Source organism: Amaranthus tricolor, chromosome 3 (genome assembly GCF_026212465.1).
Source record: "Amaranthus tricolor cultivar Red isolate AtriRed21 chromosome 3, ASM2621246v1, whole genome shotgun sequence".
NCBI classification, from domain to species: Eukaryota; Viridiplantae; Streptophyta; class Magnoliopsida; order Caryophyllales; family Amaranthaceae; genus Amaranthus; species Amaranthus tricolor.
Window position 1 is genome coordinate 33,342,563 of NC_080049.1, and position 10,390 is coordinate 33,352,952.

A 10,390-nucleotide genomic window follows, 5' to 3' on the forward strand; every position below is an offset into this window, starting at 1 on the left:
TTCAAAGAGAGTATATTATTTGAGAGCCCAAAAATACAAATACAAAAAATAAAAAGTAAAGAGTCATCTATTTTAAATTCAACCTAATAATTCAGCTTGTGGGTTTTTTTTCACTCATCCTCTCCAGTTAAATGAATTTTTCTATTTTTGGGTCTTTTTTGAATTTTTTTATTTGGGGTCTTTCTTAAACCTCTACACAGGGTACAATGATGATAATGATGATTTTTGGAAAATGATTCAATAGTGTTGGATTTCACGGCCAAACGCTAAAATAAATTTAATAAAATACAAATTTATCAAATTTAATAATAAGTTAAAGAATATTTTTAGACAATTAGTATTTAGTAGAGATTATTTTTTTTAACATTTTATTTATTATTTATCAGTAAAAATAAATAACTTAGAATTCATAGTAAAATAATTAATGATTTGAATTAGATGATTATCAGCATTAACTCTAATTACCAATCACAATATAATTATTAGGGTATATAGGTTTGATTAATTAGCTTAAATGGTGATATGATGAAGAACGTTGAACTTTTAACATTTGAGGCATTAGATTAAGCATAGCCTCTACTTAGATAGCTAACTTGCCTTAGATATTGACATATTGTTTCATTGTATGATTCATATATGACAAGATTAAGGATTTTTAACTGAATTTTATTACATGTTTTGACTCATTAGTCAAAACCTACACATTTCTAGGAAGACCAATTAACCCCAACTTTTTTATTTTTATCTAACTTTTTGTTAAATTAAATATAATGCCCTAGCAAGCTAGACTTTTACTTCCACCGTTCTATTTTAGTTGCAACATAAGAATTTTTCACGCGATCCAATGCACTAATTTCATCCTTAATATCTCTAATTATGTATAATAAAAAATTATAAAAATTTAATATTAATAATCTTTACATCGAGACGAATCAAACAAGATCCCACTTGACTATGTTTTAACTTATAGATTAAAAATTAATCACAGATTAAGCTAAATGAATAGTGTATATATTTCCAATATTGCAACTAAAACGGAGGTAGTATAACTTTTGATAGCCCACAGCTTTACTTACAACACTCGTCAGTCATTGCATTTTTATAGCATTTCAAAGGGAACACTGTCTATTAAATAGTGCAATAAGACCCTTATCTTAGTATTAGTACACAAAGGAGAATTTAGGTCGAGATCTACCTGAGTACCTGAGTTATTATTATTGGGTTAGTTAAAAATTTGATAGATGACAGTCATATTAAATTAATTTACTAAATAAATATTCAACCTATACTATTTTCTTTTGGATTTGCCCTTATTGATATACAAGCCAGTAAGTACATTAGGCGGTTTAGGCCCAAGAGACTTTACTATAAACTATGGAACTACAATTATATGACAAAATTCAACAATTATACATAGAAGCATAGTTTAAGTCTAATACTTTTTCAAAATCACTATTACTACTATTTGTTACAAATGCCTGAACCAAAGGCTTGGATGAACTTTCATTGATCAACAATGTTCCTTCTCCTTCAGGTGACTCTTCAATTAGCCTTGACAACTTCTCGACTATTTCTCCAGCACTCGGCCTACTCGATGGATCCTCGTCAATACATGCCCTAGCAAGAGTCGCTAAGGCAATCGCCCCATCAAACGAGTAATTGTCTCCTAAGTCCCCATCAATCCAACTCTTTAACTCATCAACATTTTCAGACTCGAGTATGGACTTGACTTTCTCCGAAAGCATCAAATTTTCTCCCTTGCTAGAAACAATTATTGGAGTTTCCTTGGATAAAATTTCTAATAAGATAACCCCATAAGCATATATATCAATGCTAGGAGAAACTACACCTTGATTGATGTATTCGGGTGCTAAGTACCCTTTGTTCCATGATGCAGGGTTTCTCGAGGAGAATTCGATGTCTTGTGTATCATCTTCGACACATTTTGCCATGCCAAATTTCCCAACTTTCGCGCTAAATTCTTCATCTAGGAAAATATTTTTGCTCTTTATGTTACAATGGACATAGATTGGGTGCATTATATGATGCATATATTGCAATGCCAATGCAACATCTAAGCAAATCCTAAGCCTTTGTCTCCAAGTAAGAAAGCAAGAACAAGATGCTATAAAATGACTTTTCATGGCTAAACCACCATGAATCCAATCCTTTAATGATCCATTTTTAGCATACTCAATCACCAAATATGAATTTTTCCCCTCCTCAAAACATGTCCCTAACACCCTCATAATGTTAGGATGATTATGAACAACATCTTGAAAAAGGGTTAAATCAACTTTTGACATAAAATCTAAAGTTGTAGACTTTATAGCCAAATCTTTACCTTTGATACGACCAAGATAAACGTTTCCTTCAATGAGATTGTGGCCATTAAAATCTTCAGTCGCTTTCCTTAGCTCGTCAATAGTATAAGTCTCTAGCATAATCTTAGTATTAGTACTTCTTGGTGTAATAGCTTCTCCATGACCATCTAATGTACTTTGTGATCCCTCAAAAGAAACTTTCTTTTCACTTGTTGTTCTTATGCTTAAACTCAATTGTTGTAACTCTGTATCCACCATTTTCGACGACAAACATTTGGGCTTTTGTTTGTCCTTCCTATGAATGACAAAAAATACAACAAAACCCACAATGCTACAAACTAATACAAAGCTAACAACACCAATACTAACACCTAATTTGATCATTTTCCTCTTCTTTTTCTTCTTTTTAGAATTGTTAGAAGCTTTTACACTAGGAAATCCTAAATTAGGCTCTTTTGGTTTGGCAAGTGATCCTACAAGAGGCTTTTCACTTTGAGGAATCAATATAGACAATAAATCACTTCCACCCAATCTCTTATTTGCATTGATTATTGCTTGTATTGTTGTATTGAATTGATTGGCTATAAAAGACAGAGATTCCCCTGAAGTTATAGTATAAGAAACTAGCAATCTGATTCCTGAACTGATCTCAGAACTTGTAGGACAAGCACATCGAAAAGGAACCGAAATCTTTACTTTCTCTACAAGATTCCATGGTTGTACACCATGATTTTTGTCTTGAATAGCTTTACAACTAGTTAAGCCTTCAAAAGACTCAGCGATCCCATGAAAAGTGTCACCTTTTGCTATAGTTTTCATCAACTCAGCTTCGAAAACTCGGGTTTTGTGATCACATTTGCAGTTAATAGGGATCAAAAGAGGCTGGTTGTAAGATAAGTATTCAGTCTCAGGAGAAAACCCATTAATATGAGCAATTGTAAAGGGATTTAAGCCCAAATAGTAGCTAAGATTGAATAGGGAAGAATAGTAAGGATTAGTGTGAAGAACTATAAAAGTATCACACTGATTTTCTGATAGAATTGGGTTACATTCATAGTTTAAGGATTGGATTGAACCTTTGTATTCACAGCTAATTAGTTTGTTGTTATGGGCAAGTAAAGGAGCAAATACAAAGAACAAAACATTAAGGAAGAATAGTTTGGTGATCAGATTTGCCATGTTGTTTAGTAGTAAGTGGAAAACATAATTTTAGTGTACAGAATTAAAAATGAAGGGGTTTTGAAGCTTAGTGGAAGTATTATAACTACTTATATATATTACTCCCTCTGTTTTCTATCAGAATGCACCTAAAATTTTTTTGTGAAATTTAGTAAAAAGAAAAATTAGATTGGAGAATAAGAACACAAAAAAGTAAATGATGAAAATAAGTGATTAAGATGAAGAGTGATAATAAGTTTGTAGATAGCATGAAAAGAAAAAAAATGAGACCAATATTACTAAAAAGAAAAAGAATGTAAAATGAGCGAATATACTAATATAAAAAATGGTGTAAATTAAAAAAGCAAAAAGAGTATAACTATATGAGTATTAAGTAGAGCATAGTATGGTGAATATTTTGGATCTATACAACATAAAGAATTAGGTGCTCAAAAAGGAGGGAATTTTTCTTAATTAATTAAGTGTAAAGTTATAGTCTAATAGACAAGAGTCTTGGGGGTGCTAAAGTTGTACTGTTAAGACTTTTTCTATTAGTTACAGCTGTCTGTGTTCAATGCCCACATTGTACTTGTACTGTTCATGGTTTTGGGTTGGCTAAACATCTCAAGAACTGAAAAACGTAATCTTTTTGGAAATCATAACTGGGGTTAAGTGTGATTCACTTCCTATGTGGATGAATTATTTCATTATTAGAGTTTGAAGTATCATGGCAAATATTGCTTTCTTAATTATATAGGTTTTCTAAAAGTCTCATAGTAATAATTAGTATCTTAATTTTATAAGGTTTAGAGTTTTTTGTGAACTCCTATAAAATAAGGGTGTTAGTCTGTTAGTTTACTTATATTTATATCCCTAAAATTTGAAAGAGAGCTTTTGAGATTAGTGACATTTCTCATTATTTGTGAAGGAGTGGTTGAAAGTTTTATAAATGGAATATTGTATTATTTATCATTGATAATCATATAAAAGTGAAAGAGATTTTTCATCAAAAGTATAAACTTTGAGTTTATGTGCCTATGATGTGGGTATTCCATTATGGTTATAAGTGATCATTTAAAAATTATAAACAGTGACCGTTTAAGATTATACTTAATCTTAAACGGTCACTGTTTATAATTTTACGTCTGATTTTAGGGATTACAACGGTCACTGTTTAATCTTAAACGGTCACTGTTTATGATAATTTTACGTAAAATTTTAAGATTACAATACTTAATCACTTTGAGACAATAAATATATATTAAATACATCCATTAAAAATAGTCTCTCAATAAGACCGTCTGATTAAAGAATTTGTGTTACTCATTAAGTTTTCCCATGATGGGCCACAAGGAGAGCTCTGGGCCTCTGGCCTCTAAGGGGTCCACTTATTTTTGTTCCTCCTAAAAATAAGGCGGTACGGACTTAATAAAAGCTGACGCAACAGGCCCAACTCAACTAGTATTATTTTACGTATACGATTCGACCAAATCGTGCTCATGAATTCGTTCTAATAATTCCTCTAAATTTCTTTATCATATTCAATGATTTTATACCCAATTTATTTTATTTTCATGAATTTACAATATTTTTTATTTTTGGTTTTCTTTAAATTGGCAGCATTTTAATTTATATTAATGTCCTCATAATTTATTTAATTTTTTTCACTTTTAATATTATTCACACAATTTAAAGTCTTCACTATCCCTTAACTTTTTTTTTATAATTTCTTATTGTTGCAAATTCAAGTGTGGCAATAATAACTAATGGTCTAGGACAAATTAAAATTCCTTCCACTTCATTAATTTAGTTAAATTTTGCTTTTTAAACAATTTTCAAAATATATCAAACATTCATATTTATAAAAACATTCCATCTAAAAAATATAAAAAGTATATATTAAAACTTTATAAATTGATACGAACTATAAAAGAACTTATATGAATCAACTCATACATATATATATATATATATATATATATATATATATATATATATATATATATATATCCATGAAAACTATATTTATTCTTTTCCTAATTAAATGACATATTCCAAACGTAATTAATTTAATAAAACGGACAGAGTAACTAATAAACAATGAAACATATCTCACTAAAAACCTTAAAAACCAAAAATGTATATTTGAATGCACTTAAAAAATTTTTATTCTGACCAAGTGTATGAAATAGATTATATAAATGAAAAGAGACAAACAAATACATGACAAATATAAACGCATGTTGACACATCTACTTTAATTAGATCTATAGCTTCCTCTAATCTCATACTAGCAATGAGAAACAAATTATAAACTTTGTCAAGAAAAAATGGTATAAATTTCAAATATGTAAAAATCGATTTATTTATTTATTTATTTATTTTTTTATGGAAAATAAGCATAACATGGCTTCAAAAAATTAGGTCAAATTTTTTATGGTGTAAAATTAACAATCTGCCCGAGATCAAGGAAAAAAAAAGTCAATATTATAGGAAAAATGTATGGGAACATGATATACCTATTTATGAATTCACTACTTTTGATGCATTAATTAGTCAATGGACGATTAAGTATTAGTAGTTCATATCTAACTATAAACAAATTTTGATATCTCTCAGTACACCTTAGCTTGTTAGCCTGAATTAATAATCATTTAACCAAGCAATATATATACCAACTATAGATTGAAATCAAATATTTGTTGTTTTTATATAGCTCAATTAATTATCATTTTAAATTTCTTTTCATTTAACCCAAATTATATTATTGTACTAGTACACTATTTGTCAAGTATTTTCACTGAAATCATTTACTATTTCAAAATTTATTATAATAAGAAAGAACTAATCTTCAAACTCATTGTTTATCATTTAAGGCTATGTATAAGAAATTAAGTGATTGATTGGTGTTGCGGAAAATATTTTTCAAGAAAAATAATTTTCTATTTACATTATGATGAGACATATATGTGATATTTTTTTTGTTTTTTTTTTTTTTTTGAAATATAGGTCTTACAAATTAAGGAAAATGTAGATAGAAAAGTGGAGAAAAATTGATTTCATTACAGTGTTGGGTCAGGTGGATGTTTGCAATTAGAATTGTAGTCATTCATGTAAGTTGGCATTGTGTAAATATAGATAAAATAGGCCCTTATATTATAGATGTTTCTTAACGGATGCTTCAGAAAAAGCATTTATTAGTAGTAATTTTTAACTTTGTATAGAAAATGCATTCATATTTAAAGCTAAATTTAGTGATATATTCTCCAGTCCTATGTAAATGCAGCACTTGTACTTTTTACTTAGTTATATGTTAACTTTTATCTGAATTTTTCACTAATCTATAAGACATTTTAATTTTTTAAGCAAGATATTGTTAGATTTGTCTAAAAATATAATTTTTAAATATTAAATTTTTATATTTTTAGATTTACTAATCAAAGAGTGAGTCGCATAAATAGGCGTACAACGACATTAAAGCTTCAAAATTAACGTTTGTTAACGTTTTATGTGCAAAAAGGTCATGGTGGAACAATTTAAGAAACCTCAGAGTTACCGCGTGAATTTTTTAAAAGTTTTGGTTACCACGTAGAAAACCCTAAACCTCAGGGTTACTATGTAGAGTTTCCCTAAATAATTTAAGTATTACATTAAATTGCATGAAAACCTTAACGTTGCATATAAATAAAACTAGAGGAAGTATATTATAACTCTTATCACAACTTATTAAAAATAATTTTTAATAATTAATTATAGAAGTTCTATTTTTGGTTGTATATACCACACTGATCAACTCCTACATGAAAAAATAAGAACGAGTTATCAAATACCTATATTATTGATTCCCACTTAAATTAGTATGATGCATTTTGAAAAAAAAAGTGCTACAAACAAAACTGTGCGAATTAGGCCTAAAATAAACAATAACATACTAATATAAATTGTCGACCAGTGGGCTCAACATTTTAAAAATACTCCCTCCTATTCAGCTTATGTGTCCTATTTTTTTTTATGGTCAAGTCATTTTAATTGTCGCATTTTTATTTTTGGTTTGGGTTTTTGACTTTTATGCCCTTAGTAGCTTTATTCTATTTTCAATTATACTCTCCATTATCCATATTAATTTTCTTTCCTTATATTAAAAACCCATAATATTATTCTCTTTCCTACCCTTAGAGTCCCACTTTGACTCTCCTTAAAATCCGTGAAAAGTCAAATGAAACTCTTAAGGTGAATAAGAGGTAGTAATAAAAAAAAAAAAAAAACTCAAATTAAATTGACGGATGGGTTCCAAACTTCCAAGTTCCAACTTTAGAATCATGAGTACTCCATGTTATAAACAAACCGCAACTAGTTTCCTTTCACGTGGTCTTCTGTTGTGCGCAATTACTTCTCAAGCAAACAATCTTAATTCTTAACCTTAACATTTTCTTTTTTTTTTCTTTTCTTTTTTTTTTATGACTTTCAAAGCAAAAAGAATACTATATAATGAGGTTACATCTCCCCATTTTTTTTCCAAACATAACCACTTTCACTCCTAATTAAAGATAGAAAGAAAAAAGTGAGAGTTGAAGATCAGAAAAATGGGGAAGATTGGAAGCTCAATGTTGACGACATTAATGCTACTGCTAAGTTTTGCAGTAGTAGCTCTAGGAAATACTAGTAGTGGTTTACGTGCCTTCTACTTGGTGCAACAGGTACACTTTTTATAAGTAGGATATATAATAATTTTTATTGTTTTATTACCAAAAACGGGTTTATTATTGTACTTTTATTTATTTATGTAGCATTGTATTAATATTAATTGAAATTTAAAAATTTGACAGTGGTTGGGATCGTACTGTAATCAAAGAGGTACAAGATGTTGTTATCCACCAACGGGAAAACCAAATCCAGATTTTACAATATATGGACTTTGGCCTTATTACAATGATGGTAGCTTTCCTTATAACTGTGGCGACGACAACTATGATGTTGGTCGGGTATGTTCATCCATTCTTACATGATTAGATAGATTTTTGTGTAAAGCATAGATGTAATAAATATTTATATAAAATATTAAAAAGATTTTATAAAATTAATTCATTTACAATATAATAATTATTAAACTTTTGTATCTGTTATAATAATACTCTCCATTCACTTACTACTAAAAGCTCTCACGTAAAATAAGTGTAGTTATTAAAAAAAGGCAAATGTTATATGTAGCCCTAAGGGCTACATATAACCATTAATGCTAATAAGATTCTTTTATATTCCCCATATAAATCATTAATAAACATGTCAAAGATTCCATTGAAATTAGTCCATGTACATTTGTTATAGGAATTTGCTAATTTTTATACATATAACCATTAATGCTAATAAGATTCTTTTATATTCTCCATATAAATCATTAATAAACTTGTTAAAGATTCCATTGAAATTAGTTCATGTACATTTATTATAGGAATTTGCTAATTTTTATACATAGCCCTTAGGGCTATGTATAACAAAGTCCTTAAAAAAATAGAAATAGTTGTATAATTATATTTATATATGAATATTAATTGATAGATTATAATAATATATTATGGGACTACAATCATTAATTAAAGTTGATGTAATTGTCTTATTTGCCCTGAAAATACTTAATTTATATAATCTTTTGAATTTGCATCATATAACTTAAAAAAACATTGTACAAATGCAAATTGTCAGGATCCTCTCATATTTCATGTTCTGGCGGGGTTTAATTCTTCTCAGATCCTAATGCACCCTTCAATTCCTAATAATTATTTCATTTGGTTTTTACACTATATTTAATATACTAACTTAATCTTAAATAAAACTGATAATGTAATAATATAATTTTGTATGCAGCTTAAACCATTGGAGCTGAGCTTAAGAAAGTCATGGCCATCATTTACATGCCCACAAATAGGAAGGAAATTTTGGGTGCACGAATGGAATAAACATGGAACTTGCTCCAAAAACATCCTGGGTGAAATCCCTTACTTTAAAGCAGCATTGAACCTTAAGAACAAGGCCAACATCTACCAAGCCCTCGCAAGGGGTGGAATCAGGCCAAACAATCAGTTTTATTCCCTCAAATCCATTAAAAAAGCCTTAGTTCGAGCAATCGGGTTTCACCCATGGATTGTATGCAACCATAATGCACAAGGGAAGACCCAAATCTGGCAAATCACATTTTGTGCTGATAAAACCGGGAGTAAACTTATCAAATGCCCTTATCTTCCAAGGGGACGTGGGAATTGTGCTTCAAGAATCCTATTCCCTTCTTTCTATTAACGAAGCTAAAATTCTTGGCCGTCCAGATGTTGAACCTTTTTACTTTAACCCTGTACCATAAAAATTAATTTTATCTTTTCTTTTATCCGTCGGAATTTTTTATTCAGCTCGAATAAAAAAGTATACTAATAGAAGTACGTACAAAGCACAACTTTTCTTGGTGCTTTATTATGTTTCATTGTTAATTGTGTTGCTGGATTTTTAACCAAGCAATATTTTGTCGTGTGTATTATCGTCCTATACTTTATAAGATTTGGTATTGTGAATAACTCAATCCGATCTGATTCATCTATGTAATACAAGATGTTCTTATTTTATAAGATTAAAAACAACTTTTTTTATTGGTTGGATCGGAATTTTTTCATTTAAATCCATTCAATAATCTTGTTCTTATATTCTATACTCAATGAAGTATCGATATAATTTGTTCCTCCTCTTCATCTTATAATTTGTTGTTTACTTTCTCGCACTCAATTATCAAATAAAATATCACTTTTAAATTGTGCAAAATAATTAATAAAATATAGGAAATATAAATCACCAATATCAACTATAATTTTAAATTCAATTAGCCAACAAACTGAAAATTCATACTAAGATCCGCCGCAATTGAGCAT

At 28.9% G+C, this 10,390-nt stretch overlaps 2 protein-coding genes across 2 annotated transcripts; one reads left to right on the forward strand and one right to left on the reverse strand.

The window, feature by feature from the left end:
- Positions 1-1,285: 1,285 nt before the first annotated feature.
- On the reverse strand, positions 1,286-3,503 carry LOC130809093 (protein LYK2). Its single transcript, XM_057674725.1, has one exon. It carries the CDS (start codon positions 3,501-3,503, stop codon positions 1,401-1,403), a length of 2,103 nt encoding a protein of 700 aa, XP_057530708.1. The 3' UTR covers positions 1,286-1,400.
- Positions 3,504-8,007: 4,504 nt separating this feature from the next.
- LOC130809094 (ribonuclease 1-like) lies at positions 8,008-10,039 on the forward strand. The gene is made up of 3 exons (XM_057674726.1): positions 8,008-8,179; positions 8,309-8,464; positions 9,345-10,039. Exons 1-3 carry the CDS (start codon positions 8,066-8,068, stop codon positions 9,771-9,773), a joined length of 699 nt encoding a protein of 232 aa, XP_057530709.1. The 5' UTR covers positions 8,008-8,065; the 3' UTR covers positions 9,774-10,039.
- The last annotated feature ends 351 nt before the right edge of the window (positions 10,040-10,390 follow it).

Bases quoted from the DNA above. Each gene is read 5' to 3' on its own strand.
- LOC130809093 (XM_057674725.1), bottom strand. From the start codon at position 3,503: ATGGCAAATCTGATCACCAAACTATTCTTCCTTAATGTTTTGTTCTTT.
- LOC130809094 (XM_057674726.1), top strand. From the start codon at position 8,066: ATGGGGAAGATTGGAAGCTCAATGTTGACGACATTAATGCTACTGCTA. The intron at 8,180-8,308 runs GTACACTTTTTA...AAAATTTGACAG, and splicing joins CCTTCTACTTGGTGCAACAG to TGGTTGGGATCGTACTGTAA. The intron at 8,465-9,344 runs GTATGTTCATCC...TTTTGTATGCAG, and splicing joins ACAACTATGATGTTGGTCGG to CTTAAACCATTGGAGCTGAG.